Raw genomic sequence first — 18,976 nt, forward strand, 5'->3', positions numbered from 1 at the left:
GTTTGTGAGCAAACTAGTTCAGGGTATGCGCGCGTGAGAGACAAATGGCTTGGTAGCAACATCTATCACACACCTGTCTGGCTAAATTCTCCAAATCCTGTTTTGATATGATGAAAAAGTGGGCATGTGCTAAAGCAGAGGCCTGAGGGTTGGGGTGCCTGCTTGTGCGCCTGGTTCCTAGCCTGTTTGCTTGGGCCTTCCCTGTCCGTCCAGGAGACTGACTCGAACTCGCCACCTAGGGCTGAGGAGTGAATGTTTCAGTGTTTTTTGAGGTCCATAAAGGTGTGTCTGCACTTGGCCTTTCTTCCAGGTAGCTCCCCAGGAGCAAATGTTTGGGCTGGCCAGACAGGCCCTTTGACATCCACTAAGCTGCAAATCAGCACTAGGGAGAGACATTGTCAGTTGCAGGCAATCAAGTTGATATCGAAGGATGGCTAGAATGAGACTGAAGAGGAAACTTTCCCTCACTTAACAGTGAAGCACTCTGGATTCTCTGACCTTTTCTAATTTGCAGAATGCTTTTCTGACAATAAGGGCTCTTCTTGGCAACCCTCCACAAACCAGCAGGTTGAAATGCCCCCAGTAGAAGGCTTAGGCCTGGTAGAGCCTCGAGTTCTGTTTGGGAAGATCTTCCCTTGCAGACAACATAAAATGCTTTGTTGATCTCTAGCTTTTCCCTGTGAAAGACATGTCACACCATATATTGGAGGCTCTGAAGTGGCGACTGTCACCTCATATCCACCCAGGGTACAGCATTCACACCAACTGCACATGGTGAAAGCCCTGCAAGTATTTCAGCTTCGGTGTGTCGCCAGGAGGGCTTTAATTGGGTACTTGAAAGCTAAGAATAGTGGTTTTTATTGCATTTCCCCAGTTACATGAGCATGATCATTTTGGTGGCTCGGTGGCTGCTGGAAATGCCATTCTTGGAGCACTCATTGCCTGAGTTGACTGTGCCACCACATGCAGGTATTCTGGATTTCCCCATCTTCATTTGTGTACTGCAAGCAACAGATATGTCTCTTTACTTGCGGTTGGGGTTGAAATGGCTTTTCAGAGGTTCCCAGCACTTGTAGTAGTTTTTATCAAGGCGGTTGGAGGTCTTGAGGCCCCACTTGGTAACAGCCATGCTGAGGGAAGATTCAAACATGAAGGCCTGGTGGGAACAGGAAAGGTAGATTAGGGCAAGAGAGTTTGAATCCAGGCAAGGGGGCAAGAAAGGAGGACAGTCATGGTCTTGACTGCTTTGCTCATAGGCTGAGACAAAAATTAAATCAATCAGCATGAAAATTCCCATCCTCCTGCTCAGGCAACAATTCATGTGGGCAGATTATCAGAGCTGCCTGGCATCTAGTATCTCCAGAGGAGCTCCTGGGAGCTGAGCAACGTTGATGAGTATGGGGCGTGAATGCTGCAGCAGTTTGGTCCAAGGACTTTCCTGCAAGAAGGTAGGCTGTACTTTGGGAGTGGCAGCATGCTTTGCTGGGTACAAAACCTTACCGGCTCTCTTGACTCCTTACCATAGTCCCTTCTGCAACCCTCTCAGGCTCCAGCTTGGCTTTGCTCGCCTTCTCAAAACAGTCAGCATCCGGCCCGTGAGGAGTCATCATGCTGTGCAAGCTGGCCCCTCCAGGCTGGAAGCCCTCCTCCTTTGCTTCATAGTGGCCTTTGATGAGCCCCATGAACTCACTCATGCAGTTCCCTGTGGAAGGCATAGAGAAAAGGTTGCAACACAGGAGGAGCACTGGAAAGGCAGTTCAGCATAATCACCTCTGAGTTATAGGCACTGAGGCACAAAGCTCATAGCCAGCAGTCTGGTGAGAGCCTGGTCTGCTGTCCCAGGTCATAAGCACAAAAACATTTTGTTTGATGTTCTTCCACCACCTCCAGTCCAGCCAGACACTTCCAAAATTTATGCTTTTGATTCATGCAGGAACTGCTTAGTTCTTGAGAGCCACCGTATGCCCAAAGACAAGGACCCAGATTCTGTCCTTCCCTGAGGAAGAATACTTTAAGCAGACCCTCTGAAACCAACAGTGACATACCACGAACCTAGCTAACGATGGCTAAATCTAATCACTCAGGACTTATTAAGTTATGCTCCCTGCTAAGGAAGTACTTTAACAACTGCCATCCCAGTCTTTAGTGGAGCTGATGTGACTAAACATTACGGCAACTTCCAGCTGAGTGGTCATTTTTTTGCAAAACCAGAGCGTGCTTCTGTGGCTCTGCCTTCTATAACCCCTTTTTGCCTCTAGTTCAGTATATGACTCTAGGGGGGAAGTTAAGGCACCAGGAAAACTGGGACTCCGAGTGCACCAAAGCTCTCTCTGAGCACAGAGATTTTTACTGCACATGAGAAGTGCTTGGGGGTTTCTGGCAAAAGAACTAGACCTCTTGAAAAAATGGTTGGAAGAGGAGAATTGCTGAGGAGCACTTCAAAGTGACTGTAGGGAGACCTTGATGGAGCTTTTTATCTGCCAACAGAAGGGCTGCAGGATGGGCAGGCTTTCCCCAGTCTCCTAGTGCCTCATCCACACTCTGCAAGGGTAATCTCAAGTGGGGAATGGGATTTCTAGCATCCATTCATTCTTACGGGTGGCTATGCTCAGGGATTACCAAAAAGAAGCCACCTCTGGTGGTGGCAAACAAATCACCCCAAATGCAGCCAGTTCTCCGAGAGGGAGCCCAGTTCCTGACCTCTGGCTTTCCTAAATGCTGGAGGTGCCTCCACCACCACCACCATCAGGAGAGCCAATTCAGTCCTTTGCTGCAAGCCAAATCTCACCCTGCGAGATCTTGGGCAGCTCTGCATCTCTCAGTGCTTCTCCCCACCCATGCTGTCATATTTTCATTTCTCCTGCTCTTTGAGGTGTTCTTTTTGTTCTAATGAGATGTTAAGCAATTCATGGCTGGATGACAGGACAATTTCTGATGCGTCTGCGCGGTGCCAAGTTCGATACGCACCCGATCTCAGCAGGAGCCCCTTGAGTACAGACACATCCATCTACACAGACACAAGCAGCCCATCACCTCCCAGTTTTCCGGAGGTGCTGTAAATAGGAACATCTTTGGTTTTGTTCATTTTCCAAGGAGGACTCGCTGACTCCAAGAAGCTGGATGTAACCGTGCCAAGGGCAACAGATTGGGCTGCTCCTTCCCTGAGCATGCTCTCAAATAAATGGAGGCTTGGGGTTTTTTATTTTCTGCCCTCCTGTACTCAGGCACAACCCACAAAGAGCAGACGTACTGTGGTAGTATGGTGGTCGGAAGGTGTTGTTGGCTACCCCCCATCGGGGGGGGAATATGACAAAGTCAGCGATCGCCACTCCAGGACGGGTTGACTTGGCTGTCAGGACAGTGAAGATGGAAGGATCCTGGGAAAAAAATAAAATAAAATAAATAAAAAGGTGAAAAGCATGAAACAGAGCAGGGCTCTGCTCAGGTCATCCCAACGGCAAATCTGACTACTGCAGCCATGCTGAGGACTTGAGGATAATTTGTTTTCCATCTCTTTTCCCCCTAATAGCTCAAAATTCCCCTCTGAGCAGAGGGCAGGAGCATCCTACCGGAGGCTCTTTGTCTCACAGCCCCGCTGACTGACAAACTGGGAGAACAAAGGGCAGAGGAATTGTCACTCGCTTCAAGGATTTTTGAGGTTTCCAGTCCAGTAAAGTGATTTTCTGGGCTTTGATCCCAAAACCATCTTTCTCCTGGCAGGTTTCTCCGGAGTTTAAACAATGCTTTCTGTTAGTTGTCTCGCTAGAAGTGCTCCTGTCTCCTTGCACACCCACTCGTGGAAGCAGTGCCAGGAGATGGCACCGCTGCGGGCACCTCTCCCACTGGGCTGGTTTCCTTTTCAGAAGAGCTGCTCACATTGATTTTGGCTTTAGTTATTTTCCGTAAGATCTAGAAATTATTGCAACCAAAGCTGCCAGCTCTTCAAATGAATTTCAGCACTGGGCTCAGAGGAACAAGGGAAGGAGCCCTTACAGTTGTAATAAATAAACCAAGGCAATCATTTGAAGCAAAGGTCTTTTCTCAGAGTTGCATGGTGCATATTGGCTCAGTGTTCAGCCCTCTTTCAGGGCACAGAAGTGCTATGCTAAGCTGCATAAAGCTGTTTAAGAAGCTGATCAACCTCCAGTTCTGTCATTGTACCACTAAAGAGGTTGTATGTCTTTGCAATATCTCATTTCAGGCCCAGAAAAACAAGCACAAGAGATTTCACACTGCTTCTTATAGGATGGCATATTTTTTATCAGGCACTGAACCCCTGGAGCTCAGGGTGAATTTTGGTGGCACAGCATCCACAAAGCATAGCTCTCCTTTGCCTAGCTCCAGAACTTACCGCGTGGTCAAAAGCAACAGAATTAATGACCATGAAGTTTTCCAGATTGTATTTGTATGGCGTGTAGTTCCCATGCCAGGCTACCACGTTGAAGGGGGAGAAATCCTATCAAAGCAATAGGGACAAAGACAGAGGATTAGCACACACAGCCCTCCAACTTGCTGCACATATGCAGGGCACTGCTCTTTCCCAGATTAAAAATGGGTTTAGTGCTGGTGAGAAGTACAGTGAGAGCATGAAGCCCTTCGGGCACAGCCCAACACTGCAAGGACATGGTTTTCCTCAGCATTTCCACCTGGTGAGCCTCAGCCCTCCCTCCAGGGCTCAATCTCTGAGGACTTTTGGATGTCCAAGCAGTGCTTGAACAAGGTGCGCTCCAACACTGGCTCTTTGGTATAGAAAATTTGGATTTTCCCAGTTATTTTTTGGGGGGCTCAATAGGCAAGTGGAAACAGGGAGGCAAAGACCATCGCTGAGTCTTTGGGTTAACCAAATTTCCACAGACGCATTTTCCAGATCAAGGAGCTTCAGCTGGGGGAAGAAGCCAAGAAGGCAAAGGCTCAGCCCTGCTCCACTTCCCCCAGCAGGACGTCCTGGGACTACATGCATGCTGGTGAGTTGTAGACCCCAGATCATGCCCCGGTGGTCCCTTCTGTTCTCCTGGGGTCTCCTCACCTGCTGGGCTGCAAAGAGTTTGCCCTGGTACTTGCTGATCACCGTGTAGCCCCCTGGCACTTGCCGGTCCTCATACCACGCCACCGGCACCAAGAAGTCGCGTGGATTGGCCAGGCCATTGGCTCCTGCAAAAGAAAAACACCAGAGATCTTTGGGCAAGGTGCAAACAGGGTGGCTTTGTGGGTGCCCTTCTGCATTTTGAATGACCCTACGGCTTCTTAGAGCACCACAAAACCTGTGCTATTCGTGTACTTTTTTTGCTCCTACAACTAGGTAATTGTAATACATCCTAGCATTTCAGTCCACGCTCCCTTACGTGACTAAGGCAGGTCTCCCCCTGTTCTTTTCTGAACAGGATTAGCCCTTCATCCTCAATTAAAGGCATGGAACGATTGGGGAATTAAGCGAAAAATGGAGGGCAAATTGCTTTCAGTTGGTGAACATCCACCTGCTTGGACGCTTAGCCATGCAGAAGCTCTGAAGCTCGTGAGGGGGCCTAACACATTTCTGAACAGTTGCAAAAAGAAAAAAAAAAAAGTAATAAAATAAGGGCTAGTGATACTTATAGACTCTGGGCACACTGAGGGGTTGGTTGGTGCAAGGAGTGCAAAGTGCAAAGCGCTGTATGGGTGCTGAAGTATTCTTCTCGTTAGGATTATTGTTGCAAAGTGTTTTGAGTTTCCTGGATAAAAATGCCAGACATTACTACCTGCTGCTAAGGTTTAACAGTCGGTGCTTTTCTCCAGCTGTCATTTTTCAAGTGAAAAGTGAAGTTAGAATAAAATAAGAATGAAATACAAAGGATCTTGGTCTCTGAGGGGAAGCCAGGTAGGTGGTGGGAAGAGGAGCTCTTATAATTACCAGCTCCTGAAAAGATTTACAGGCAAGCACACTCCTTTTCTTTTCTCCAGAAAGTAAATGTTATAACAGATTCCTGCCTTCTGCAGGCTCAAAAAAAAGCTCCTTCCAACAGTGTCTGAAAAACTAGCTAATGGGAAAACTTCTTACCAACAGGCAGGTGTAACAATACCAATAATCACGTGGAGCAGGCACAGGGCAGAAGAAGCATGGTAAAGGCAGGAAATCCCAGCTTGCTGAAAGGAGAGCTGCTGAAAAACCTTGCAGGCTCGGAGCAGAAAGAGCATGGGAGAGATGCTGAAGGTTGGGTCGGTTCCTGCCTGTGGAAATGGCCAGCTCCGGCTTCACCAGGGCTGTGAGATGCTTACAGAGGCCCTCTGAGTGCAGATGGGCCATGCCAGGCTTGTTAGTGCTTTGTAACACCTATACAGTTTATTTCAAGCATGGCCAGTCTTTTAGATCCCACTGAGAGCTCTAAAACAAGCCTGATCTAGGTGAAAAACAAAACAAATAACATCCCTGCGATGAAAAACAAAACAGAACAACAAAAAGCACTGGTCTAAAAGCAGAGAACTCTCGATACTGCTCCTGTAGTTGTTCTAGCTCTTACAGGGGAAGTGAAGCTTCCCTGTGACAATCTCAGCAGCATTAACCAGGACAAGGGAGTAGGAGGTGTTTTCTCAGCCAGAGATGTCTGGAGGCAAGCCCTCCGGGGATGAGGATGGTGAAAAAGCCCGTGCTGAGCACCCCAGGAGAGCTGGCCAGGAGATCACAGCGGGGTTCAGATGCTCTCACGATATCTTTGTCACAGCAGCAAGCGTGTCTGCTCAGCCTGTGACAGCTCCCAGGCTGGGAAGCAGCTGGCAGGGAGGGTCTAATGAGGGTCTAATGTTAATGAGCTTTAATGAAGAGTGGTGCCTGTATGGGCAGCAGCAAGGTGCTCAGGTTTGCACAGGCAAGCACTGGCTTGTGCACGCACACAGACATTTTATTTTCCCTCCTTTTCATCTGGCATTCCTGTTGTGCTGAGGCTCAGGCTGTGCTTCAGAAAGCTCTGCTGAGGGATAACTGTGCCAGGATGGGAAGCACCTTTGGGAGGAGTGCATGCATGGGAGGAAGGATTACACAGGAGATAAGAGGGTGGTTTGGGGCTGGCAATTCCTCACTCTGTCCCTGTGAAATTCACTGTAGGTCTGATGGGAGATGGTTACCAATGGGTCCCAGGTCAGGCAGCTCAAAGTGTGCCCCATACACCTCCAGGATGTAGCCTCTGGTCTCTCCAAACACCTCCACGCTAAAACGCATTCCTTGCTGGAAAACAAAGGAAGAAACCAGGATCATCCCGGGACCTGGCTGACAAACCAAGGGCAGCTGAAGGCTGGGTTCTTCTGGGTCCATCCAGCCCCCAGAGCTCAGCAGAGGCCACGCAGAGCTCAGGTTTTAGCTGTCTGCTTCAACACCGGGCTCTGAGCCCCCTCACCTCCCGGATAACACAGCCCTTACCTGGATAACGCAGATTTCATTGGGCTCCACGAGCATCTTCCCAAACTCAGTCGTGATGAGCAGTTTTCCTTGCTGGGGCACTGTGGATGCAAATAAAGGTAGAAGAGTAGGGGTAGAAGATAGAGGAGGTGAAGCAACAAGCTGACACCAGGTTGGCTTGCACACCTTCCTCTCTGTCCCCTGAGAGGGAAGCAGTTACATCAGCCAGGGAATAATGTCTCCAGGAACTAAAGAGCTCACATTTTGACTTGAAAAACCAGCAAAATTGCAGAACCTGCCCTAGTAATTTCACTTCATGGTAGTGAGCACGAAAGACTCAATAACTATTTTATGGGAGAAGTGTTTCTGTTGGTGACCCCAAGGCATTTCTGTCCCTCGGTCAAGAAAGATGTACATAAATATCAGGCTTGCAGGGTCGTGATGCTGCTCAGAGTGTTTTTTTTTTGGCGTGTGCTCACTGTATGTGCCAAGCTCAGCACTCATTGTGGCAGCCTGGTTGCCCGAGGCTGGTGGAGTGCAGGAGCTGAGCTGCCATGCCAAATCATCCTGGACTGAAGCAGTGCAGGCATCTCTCCATGAGCTGCTCAGAAATCCCAGGGATTATATTTTCCAGAAAACCTCCACAGGGTGCCTGATACCGATCTGGGAAGCACGGGGGAAGAGATCTCTGAGCACCAGGCTGGGGAAGCTGGGTCACTGCTCAAAAGCAGCGTTGGGTTTTGGCATAGCTGCGTGCCCTCTGAGCTGCTTGGGAGCGATGGGGCAAGCCTGACAGCCCAGCTGCTGCCAAGCCACCAGGTCTGGATGGCACGCGGGTGAAGCCAACCCTCCTCAAGTCCCTGCAGCTGGCTGGCAGGCTGGAGGAGGAAAGAGGCAGGTGGGTGGCAGCCCAGATACGTCCTGGGGGGGAAAGGAGAAGCCAAAGCAACCACTCACCAATGAGGAAGTCACCGTCTGAATTGTAAAGGCATCTAAAGAAAAAGAAGAGGAAGGTCAAGGTGTCAAAAAAAATAAATAAATAAATAAAAAAATCAGGCATTTGCACACGCTGTCACATAGTCACAGCATGGTTGGGGTGGGAGGTGACCCCTGGAGGTCACCTGGTCCAACCCACCTGCTCGATCAAGGCCACCTAGAGCTGGTTGCCCAGGATCACGTCCAGATCTCCTTGGCAAGTTCCCTGCCTTTATGGCCTTGGGCGAAGCAGCCCTTGGTCAACGGGTAGCGATGCCCACCAGAGCCTGCGTGTTCACCTCCGGGGAGCAACTCCAGTCCCAGCACCACCCCTCTGGCCGCAGCCCCGTGCCCAGCTCCCTCCTTCACCCCCAGCCCCTGGCAGCCCAGTCCCTGACCTGTCGAGCATGGAGGTGTTGCAGACGAAGATGTGGATGGCGATGCCGTGGCGTCCCCTGGGCTCTCCGGCGCCGCACAAGGTGTGCAGTCCCTGCGGGCAGACCCCCAGCAGCATGGGGAGTGAGGGGCAGGCAGTTTCGGGGGCAGCCCCCTTCCTGCCTCACCCCATCCCTTTGCTGGGGCTCACCCCACACACAGGCACCTCCTTGCTCTGTGTGGCTTTGGCCAAATACATTGTTGGCTTTTCCTTAAAATCTTAAGTTTTTTTAGAAGCCTGAGGCAAAAAATGAGGGCACCCGGCAGCTGTGGCCCCCCACTTACGCTCACAAAGTCCAGCTTGTTCTGGGGGGCTTTCGGGATCTCGAAGGGTTTCCATCTCAGCTAGGTTGCAGCACACAGAAAGCAAGAAGAGAACACCGGTGGTTATAAAGCAAATGATAATATTTCATAAGAAAGTAGACACACACACACACGCCCTCCCCTCGGCTTGCTGAGATAGCTTTCTCTTTCCTCTTTGCCTTGCTTAATTTGGTCTGCAGGTTTCTTTTGATTTATGGGGCTTTTTCGCTTTGAGCTGTAATTTTGTAAAATCATTGGCTGGCCTGTGTGGGTGCCAAGGTTTTTTCAAAAAAAAAAAAAAAAAAATCCTATTTAAAAGCTGTCTCTTCCACTATTACTAACAACATTGTCGAGAGCAGGAAATTTCAAATGAGCTAGCTTTCTACGACCAAATTTCCCTGCTCCTGCACTCTGCGCTGCACCAGGCCATTCATCCCTCCATGACTCGAGCACGTTTCTGCACACTCCCTCTCATTTTCCCCACACCCAGAGCAGGCACATCCCTTCCTGCAGGACTGGGGGCTGCCAGCTGCACTGATTGCTCCTCCCAAACCTGCTGAGACCCTCAGGCAGAAGATGCCGGGGGAGCCCAAGGTGTTCATTACCACTAATAGCATCATCTGGGGCTCTGCAGCTCTGGGTTACCAGTGCCACAGCTGAGAGCCCCTCACAGGTGGGATTTTGGAGCAGATTTACCCAAACACCCCAAATCCTCACGATGGGGCTGGCTTTTAGCCCGATCCTACTGGCACCAGCCACCAGAAATGTTCCTGGCACCAGTGTGCTGTACCCCAGATGAAAGTGCCAGTGGTCCTGGGTATCTATGGGGATGCCTTCTGGCTTCCAGCTACATGGCCTGGAAGGTCTTGGCATGTTTTGGGGCTGATTCCCCAAGAAAAAATAAATAAATAAATAAACATAATATTATGGGACTGTGTGTCTGTGCCAGCTGTTTCTGAAAATTGTGAACTCCATGGGCAAATTTCTGCTCAATTTGAAAGGAGTAAAAAGAGATACAATCCCCCCATGCCTCGCAGATGTTTTTCAAGCCAAAACCAAAATGTGGGGCCCCAAGTGACTCATCAAGCTCTCCTTGAGAGCCTGCCTCGGGGGGGAGCAGAACCACTGCTGTGCTGGACCCAGCAGGTGCATCCGTGCACGAAGTGAGACAAAGCAGGGGCTCATCGCTAATTAGCCAGCAGCACCCCAGGCCCGGCCCCCAGCTCTGCTCTCCAAAGCCATCTGCTTCCCAAATGATCCTGCTAATGACTGTTTGAAGCCTCCGTGGTTGGGAATTGGGAACCACTGGCAGCAAGGACACGCAGAGGGATAACAAGAGGAGACACAGAAGAGAGCAGGGAGAAAGGCTGAGCAGGGGAAAGAAGAGAAATAAACATCAGGAATGGAGGTGGCCTAAAGGGAAGGAAACTTTCTCACTGGGGGGTATTGAAGGTGACAGTAAGTCTACAGGTTAAATGGTGAGTTTAGTGCAGTTCCTGGATAACATCTCCATTTTCACTTTGGTCTCAGAGTGGGTCCCTGTTGGGTTTGGGTTTCACCAACACAAGAACAGCAGAACAGGGGCCCTGAGACAGAAGAGAAGACCAAGTGGGTGCTTCAAACAGAGAAGCTTTCAGTGTTGATTCATTTTCTCCCTGCCTGTCAATCACAGTTTCCCTTTGTCACCTCTTTTCTAAGCCGGAGAGCTTTCTTTGGCATTGGCATTGCTTGCACCCCTTATTTTTTTCATCATCTTTGTCCTCTTTTATGCTTTGTGCACGGTATCTTTTATAATTCTGCCTTTGTCCTTGAGCAAGATTCCAAGTTTAGAGATTTTTTCCCATTGACTTCAACGAGCTGTGCATAAGACGCGTCCATATGGTGATGCCTTTAGATGGATGACAACGGGGAAAGCTCCTGAAGCGAGCTGGGCAGGCCACAAAACACCACAGGGAGCTGTGGATGGGCTCTGTGGCAGGCTGCGAGCACTGCTGCCAGCCAGCAGCAGTGAGCTTCATTGGGGAAGGAGCACCATGGGCACCTAAATGTGAGCCTGTCACCACCGCTGCTCGGTCAGCGGTTAGAAAACATATTCCAGCAGAAATGAGAAAGTATTTAGACAAATGGCGAGGCTGCTGGCAGGCTGGGAAATGGCTGAATGATGAATCAAAGGGCAAAACCTGAGAGGAGCTGAAAGCAATGAGCATGGGGTTGTGTGGAGAGGAGGGCGTCAGCTGGGGAGAGTCAGATTAGCAAAGCCAAATGTCCCGGGGCTGGCAGGAAAGAAATCATGATTAAAGATGATGGCGGGGCCGTAACAGAGGAAGACAAATGCCGCGCCTCTCGAGAACGAAGCCTGATTTCCCCTGAGAAACGGGCTGGCAGCCTCCCCGAGAGCACGGGGAAGGAGGGGACGGGCAGCAGAAGCACAGGTCGGCTCGGCCCCACGATGAGCTTTTAACAGGGGAAGGAAGAGAGGAAGAGAGAGCAGCCCAGGTGGTGGAAATGAGCCCAGCCTGAATCCTGCACCCTTACACCCACCGCAGGTTGTCCTCCCCTGGCCAGCAGTTACCTGGTTGGGGTCGGGCTCCACCTCGTCCCAGCTGTGTGTCAAGTGTCCCTCCTGCAGAGGCTGGAAGGGCTTGTGGCAGACCGAGGGCAGGATCCGATAGAGCCAGCTGCGGGGAAGGAGAAGGCGAGGATGAGCCTGGGGATGAGGTTAGGTCCTCCCACAGATCAAACCCCTACGGGCCGGGGTACAGATATATGCTGTTACAGCTGGGTAAATCTCTCTCTAAATCTCTCCCTTTGTGTTTACATATGCTCATGCTCACAGACACACGTACATATATAAAAAAGAAAAGCATACAACCCAATCTGTGGCTGAAATAGGGCTACCTCCGGGGTGGGAAGCCAAGGCTACTCAAGCACAGCAATTCAGAGGGGGCAGGAATGAGCACAGTACCTAAATGAAGGCCTAGGGAGGGCTTCAGAAGATACAAGGTCACAGCCAGTACCTGTTTTGGGGTGGGTTACTGAAAGCAGCATGCTGAGGCTCATTATACCCATAGGATCATTAATGAGCCCATGCGGTGAACACCAGATGGGGGTGGCACCACGGGCAGGACATTTGCTCCAGGGCTACACAAGCTGGCCCCCAAATCGGTCATGGCTCAAGTAAACCCCACACCAGGTGATGGTTTTGGCCTCGCTGCTCCAACCTCTGTGCCCAAACACCCCAAAAACGCCCCCCCTGGCCCACAGTACCTCCTCCTGTTGGTGGGCCGGGGGCAGGTGAAGGCCGAGCCCGAGAGCTGCTCCGCGTAGAGGCCGTAGGGGCAGACCTGGGGGTTGTTCTGTGGGGGGGAAGGAGAAACCAGCAGTGAGGGGCAGCCCCACTTGTATTATTTAACTATTTTATTATGATATTTTATTGTTTTATTATTTATTACACCATTTTTATTCTTAGTTTGACCACCAGGTATTCAGAGGGGCTGCCCCAGCACAGGGAAGCAGCACGACTGTCTGGCTTTTCCCTTCCTATGCCCTAAGCATCCCTGACCCTTCTGCCTAGGGAGAGATGCCCAGAGCAGGCATTTTGGTGGCGTGGAGCTTCCTCCTGCCACTGGAAATTGTTGCCTGAGAGTGGGAGCAATCACCGTGGGATCCCTTGCTTTTCTGTGGGGCTCCTGTGATGTGGGAGCTGGGCAGAGGGCTCACCCTGCAGCATCCCCTGCTGCCCGGCCAGGTGAGCCTAAGGAAGAGGTAAAATGCCTGGCACGTAGCTCCCGGCCCTAAAACTTTGTCTTGTTGGCACGGGCGCGCAGCGGAGCAGGGGGATCAATAGCCCTTGTCGTTTTTATCTTAGCCAGCACTACTGCAGATGCCAATCTTATAAACACTGCAGAGGAGAAAGGATCCACCCCTGGGACTGGAGATTTTTCGTCTCACTTGCGTTCAGGTTTTCTATTAACTCTTCTGACACCGAGCCCAAACTCAGCCCAGATGAGGGCACCTCATTCGACCCCGGGGAGGGCACGGCCAGCCTGGAAATTTGGGCTGGAGTAAGGAGACAGGCGTAAAGGAGAGGAGGGAGCTTCAGTTCTTCAGGGGTTCCTCCTTTATCTGCAGACTGAGCGGATAGCACCAAATGGAAGTGAATCTTTTCTTTAAAACAACCCAATATGATGTGTTTTAATCGGCCAGTTCATGGCTGCAGGCGTTCCTGTCCCCTCCCTGCAGGGAAGCTGCCAAAGGTCGGTAACCCAGAGGGATCTAAGCCCATTCCTGCAGAGATCTGCGAGCACTGTCTCTGTGCCAGCCTTGGGCTTCTGCTCCGGCTCATCCCAGCACCAATTCCCTCATCCTCAGCGTGCCTGAGCCACTGTCATTCCCAAAATCCTTCCTGAGAAGCTGCTGCTGAGCAGCGGCAAGCCAGGCAAGTCATAACCCCCAGGTGAGACTTGGAGCCTCTCAAGTAACCTAAACATAGAAGCTATGAAAAGAAACACTCCAATCTGATTTTTGCCAGCATCTTATTATTCTTGTCCTGCATAAGGGAGGCTCCTGAAGACTTCTGTGGTGGCAGAGAGTAAGAAAATACATTAATTTAAAAAGAAGCCCAGGGAACAGATATTCATTCCACTCCATGTCATTTTAATAAAGCACTTTAACACACTCAGTACCTGTCCCTCTGGTAAAGCTCCAGGACAGCGTGGATCCTCAGAAACGTGTTCATTTCCAAATCCTGACATGTACTGCAAAATAAACCACACAGCTCATCAGGCTTTTGAAAACACATCAAAACCTCCCCAGACAACTCACCCATCCCATCCTCATGCCTTTTTTTCCCCCATACTCTTTGCAGGCGTTGAGAGTTTCCCCAGGCGATCTGCATGATGCTTTCCATGCACCATTTTCCCAGCTCCTGGGTTAGGTTCATCAGCTAACTGTGGGGTGGGCTGGGAGGCACTGACAGCATTTGCTCTTTTGTTAGGTCTACGTGTACATTTTGGTGACATTCTGTGCCATAAGGGCACTCGAGAAATATGCCAGGTATCTCAGATATGATCGGGCTCAAGACCAACGGGGTGATGGCACAGGAACGTTATGGAGTGTCTCCCAATGGGGTCTGAACTGCCTGCCGTGGCAGCAAACAAGAATTAGGGTGACAACCTAGGCTCCTCAGGTGATGTGTAGCTGAGGGATGTGTGGAAGGAGCAGACCTGTGTGCTTTCCTGGGGCTATGGTCCGAGGGAGGGCACGGCCAGCAGCTGCAGGACCCCAGGGGATGCTGCTCCCAGCTTTGCAGGGCCGAGGACAGCCCTGCAGCAAACCTCAGACACGCAAAGGGACAAAGCAGAGCCCTCAGCTTCCCACTGACAGAAATGTAAATACGGCCCCTTCAGGTCACAAAGCACCTCCGCCGAACCCTGCCTGAACGCAGCGGTATTTCGGCAGCGATCAATGAATGGCTCAGCCTCGTGGCCCGGAGAGAGAGTTAAATATTAATGCTCCCTCCTACCTCCTCTGCTCACCTGCAGCCTGAAGGCGCTCGTGGCATTGCTGAGAGAGGGTTTGTTCACCCAGACCTCCCAACTTTAGGTTGACCTTTTTTCTAAATTCTTTACTTTCACTGTGGAAACTGTCCCCACATCCCCTCCCCGAGCAAAAAATGTTGCAGCCTCATTTCCCAGGGCAGCCAGGAGTGCATTTAACACACATCAATACAAGTTTGCACCGGTGCTTGCCCTGCTCTCTGGGGCAACAGAGCCTGACCACGTTATTGTGGTGCCTGCATTGATGCCCCCCACGGGTCCTCAGCCTTCTGCAGGCTGCGGACCCCTGGATATTTCCTGGATATATCTGAGCTCCCCTGACAAAATAAGAGTTTTCTCAGCTGCCTGTCAGGTATCTGTGAGTAAAGCCCATTCCCAGAGGGACCTGGGCTGGCCAGCAGCCCTGCTTGGCCCAAACCTCGGTTCCTGTAGGGTCACGGAGGATGTTTCTCTCCTTGCACATGCTGCTGGGGCTCTGCTCTCCTCCCGCTTCTGCACGAAGCAAATTGATATGCAAAGCAGCAGGTCACCTAAGCAGCCTTGGCAAGTGTAGCGTGCTGGTGCATTTCTGTCCCGTTTGAAGGGAAATGCAGCACCGTCTGGTGGGACTGCAGCACTTCCAGCTGAACCCAGACCTCCACACTGCATTCTCCTTCACCAGCACCGTAAAGACAGCAGGAGGGAGCTTTTTCCAGCAGGGCAATCTTGGTATAAACGGTGAGGAAAGTGGGCAGGGGAGGATGCTTATTTCCTCCTTTAAATCACAGCCGGTGAGGCCCGCAGATTGCCATCAGCTGATGCTGATGCCCCATCAGCTGCCCCTCACACGGGCTCCCACTCAGCCCCTTTTCTCCTGCTTGGTGGTGTAGGACTAAGAAATAAATAAAAAACAAAAATAAAATAAAAATATAAAAGCTCAGCACAGGGGTTTAGTGAGGAAGAGTGGGGATTTGGGGGCTGAACCTGTCCCTTGCATTGCTGGATCCCCGTGCTGCCATCCCCAGCGGTGAGTGCAGGGAGAAGCTGCTGCATCATTGTTTGGGCAAATCATTTTTCCCTGCTCAGGAAAAAAAAATAAAAAAAAATCTTCAGGTAACTGCATTGAAGGCTGAAAAAAATAAAGACAAAAAATTCCTTCTGGCAGGCAGGACTGCAGCTGCAGGAGGGGAGGTGGTGTCCTGACGGTGATTTATCACCCGGAGGTTTTGTCGCTTCAGGATTTTGCCTGGCTGTTCCGTGTGGCTTTTCTCATTCACTCTCTTTTTTTTTTTTTGTCTTCCCCTACACCAGAGGCTTGTCTCCTCTCCTTTCCCTCGAGGGTCAGTGCGAAAGATGACGTGGTTTGCAAAAAAAAACAACCTCTCACAAGCCCCCACGTGTAAATGCAGGGCTGGTGAGCCGGAGCCTGTTATTTGCATCCTCACACGCTGTCTGGGGGGTAGAGTTTTTTTGTCTTCTTCCTGATTTTATTTTCCTGGCGGTTTGTTTTCCAAATAAATCAGTGCCGAGAGGTGCTAAAAATGTCATAGGGCTCAGATGTTTCATATGGAGAGGAAAACAGTGCTCGGGTCCAGCTTTGAGCCCAGCTGGGGCAGATGGAGATGCTCCTAACAAATTGTTTGCTGCCTCCAGAGAGTGCCAGCCAGGGGGGAAATGGGGCTGTGTAAATATGGGGCTGTGTTGGGCCAGGGCAACTCATGATCAGCCCTTCTTCTCCACGATCAGCCTTTGGTCTCCACAACCAACCCTTTTCCTCTGTGGTTTTTGGTCCAAAGTGACCTTCTGCTGGCTCACTGCTTTAATCCCACGGCTCCTCCCGATCAGGGGTTATTTTGGTAATTTGGAGAGTTGGTTTCTCTGTGAAACAAAAAGTTCTCTGCGGTCCTTTCCTTCCACTTCTGCTTATAATTACTGTTCTTGTTATTTTGCTCGCGATCCCGCAGCTTTTCATGAAGCAGGATCTTAGGAATTCATCCAATTCCACCTTGTTTTTGTGTTGTTGCTCTTCAGTGAAATTGGGAGAGATGAAAGCCCAGCGCTACATAAAAAATTCAGCACAAATCATTGATTGGGATAACCGGGATGCAAAGCAGAGTGCTCGCAATGGGCGTCACGATCTGACCTATAAACCACAACCTTTTGCTCACCGGATTAGACAGCAGGGATGGGGAAAAAAAAAAAAAAAAAAGCATTTGAAGAACGAACACACGAGCTGCAAAATAATTAAGACCCTTCTTCAAATGCTGCATAAGACATTTCTCTATCCGCTGCTGCTGCAGGAGGCAGGGAAGCGACAGCCAAACAAACCTCGCAGCGCCGTGCATCAGCTCGGGTGGGCGAACACGGGCACAGCCAGCACAAACCCAAAAGGAGATGGATGAGCACAGGGGCAGCAGCAGGGAGAAAGCTGGGGGGTCAGGAGCTGGCAATGGGATCTGCAGAGGTGGTTTGGGGCAAATGGTCCTCCATACTAAAACAGTGGGGTGCTGGCACGAATTGGGATTGCGATCCTATACATGAAAAATCAACCAACATCCCACCCTTCTTGCAACCCACCCCGTGCTGGGAGAGGATGATATGGTTTGCTGGGAGGAGCCAGTGCTGGATTTTCCAAGTGAGCTGAGAAATTGCCCCAGGATGGAGCTGCTGGGGAAGATTGCAGCATGGGTTGCAACAGCTGGGCAGATGTTAGCGGCCAGATTTCATAGGCTGAGGGGGAAACACCCCCTGGCAGGGAGTGGGGGAAGAACAAATACGGTGAGGAAGAGGTCCTGAACTGGCCCTGACCGATCGAGGATGATTTCCAAAGGAGGAGAAAAGAGCAATAAAAGCTCGTTCAGGTGAAGCATAGCAGAATCCTTCATCCCCGGAGAGCTTTAAAACACACCTTGAAACATAAAAGAGGATCACATTAAAACTAAATGAGACATGCAATCTCCGGCCAAAACATCAGCCCAGATCTCAGCTGCACACCTCAATCCCTGCCTGAAGTTGCCCTGCCACCTCGTTGCCACCAGCCCCCATCCAAAGGGACCACGTTTGGGAAGTCTGTCACCAAATGGAGACACAGGGGGTGTGCTAGGGGCAGGCAGCCCCACCACCAGCGTGCACGGCCCCTTACCTTCAAGCCCAGCATTCTGCTCCTGGTCCTCCTCCTCTTCTAGCAGGTGCAAACCCCGAGGAGGTATTTGGCCAGTGGCTTCTTCAGGTGAAGTCTGCAAGCGGGTTTTTGTCCAGCAAGGGGGGCTGCATCCACCGAGCCCGGCTGGCCGCGGGCTGGAAGTGAGAAAGTCCAAGGGAGCTCTCAGACTGTTTGCTCAGCCCAGTCCGTGTTTAATCAAACACCGACCTTTCTGCCCAGGACCAATCCCACGAGGGGTTTGGAGATAAGAAACAGGGGGTGAGGGGGACACCGATTCCTCACCGCTCCTTTTCCTCATCAGCTGCTGAACACGGGGTCATAGCTCTCACACACGAGGGAACAGAAAGGACAGGGCACTTAATAACGAGGAAAACCCATTTTTGATTATTTTTTTTTTATGAGCCTCTTTTGTAAATTATACCAGCACTGTTTGTACATGACCCTCTAAATGAACACATTTGTTCATTTTGCTTCTGTGTCTGGTACTTAGGGGATAGAGAGGATCACATCCCTGTGCTGGTGAAGACAGTGATACTTGCGAAACAGTGTGCGGCAACATTACACAGCAGTTTGGGGCGAAACGGGAGGATTCTGTATTCCCGACACTGGAGCTGGGGAAGAGAAGTTGCAAAACTCTGAAACATTAATATTTCAGGAAAGCTGTTGCTGAGAAAGAAGCAGAAGCATGCAGGTAGCACCAGAATACTAATGGCAACAGGGCTGCATTTCCAGAAGTTGCAGAAACAAAAATGATTGATTTTTTTTTTTTTACTTTGAATTCTCTTCTCTCTTAAAAAAAAATAAAATAAAAAAGTAGCCATATATTCTTATTTTCTGTGTCTGGCACTAAGGCTTACACTGAAATTCAGATGTGACCCTGCAGTTGATGTCTCCCCCTCTCCCGGAGCACCCTGGAAGCCCAGAGCAGTCACTGGTTACCTCCTGCCATGGCAGACATCAAGGGCTCTGGCTGCAACGAGGTCAGATCCTGGCAGTTTGTCTTCTCCAAAAACATCCTTACAGCACCCTGAATAATACACCAGGGCCACTGAGCCTGCCCAGGACTTTATCCAGTCTTGTCTTGAAGACTTCAAGGATGGAGACTGCATAGCCTCACTGGGCAGCTTGTTCCACTAGTTGATGGTCAAAAAGCTTTTCTCCTATGCAGCTTGATCTTCCCATGTTTCAGCTGGTGGG

The 18,976-nt window shown here is 50.5% G+C and overlaps 1 protein-coding gene across 1 annotated transcript; it reads right to left on the reverse strand.

Annotated features, from left to right (window-relative positions):
• Positions 1-792: 792 nt before the first annotated feature.
• On the reverse strand, positions 793-17,918 carry HGD (homogentisate 1,2-dioxygenase). Its single transcript, XM_082776058.1, has 14 exons — positions 17,759-17,918; positions 13,765-13,836; positions 12,347-12,435; positions 11,652-11,757; positions 9,062-9,121; positions 8,740-8,831; positions 8,324-8,358; positions 7,388-7,467; positions 7,096-7,195; positions 5,027-5,151; positions 4,352-4,456; positions 3,251-3,377; positions 1,521-1,702; positions 793-1,156 (listed from the first exon to the last, which is right to left on the reverse strand). The coding sequence occupies exons 1-14, from the start codon at positions 17,771-17,773 to the stop codon at positions 1,025-1,027; spliced, it is 1,320 nt and encodes a 439-aa protein (XP_082632184.1). The 5' UTR covers positions 17,774-17,918; the 3' UTR covers positions 793-1,024.
• Between the last annotated feature and the right edge of the window lie 1,058 nt (positions 17,919-18,976).

This window comes from Aythya marila, assembly GCF_965140915.1.
Source record: "Aythya marila genome assembly, chromosome: 1".
Taxonomy (NCBI): domain Eukaryota; kingdom Metazoa; phylum Chordata; class Aves; order Anseriformes; family Anatidae; genus Aythya; species Aythya marila.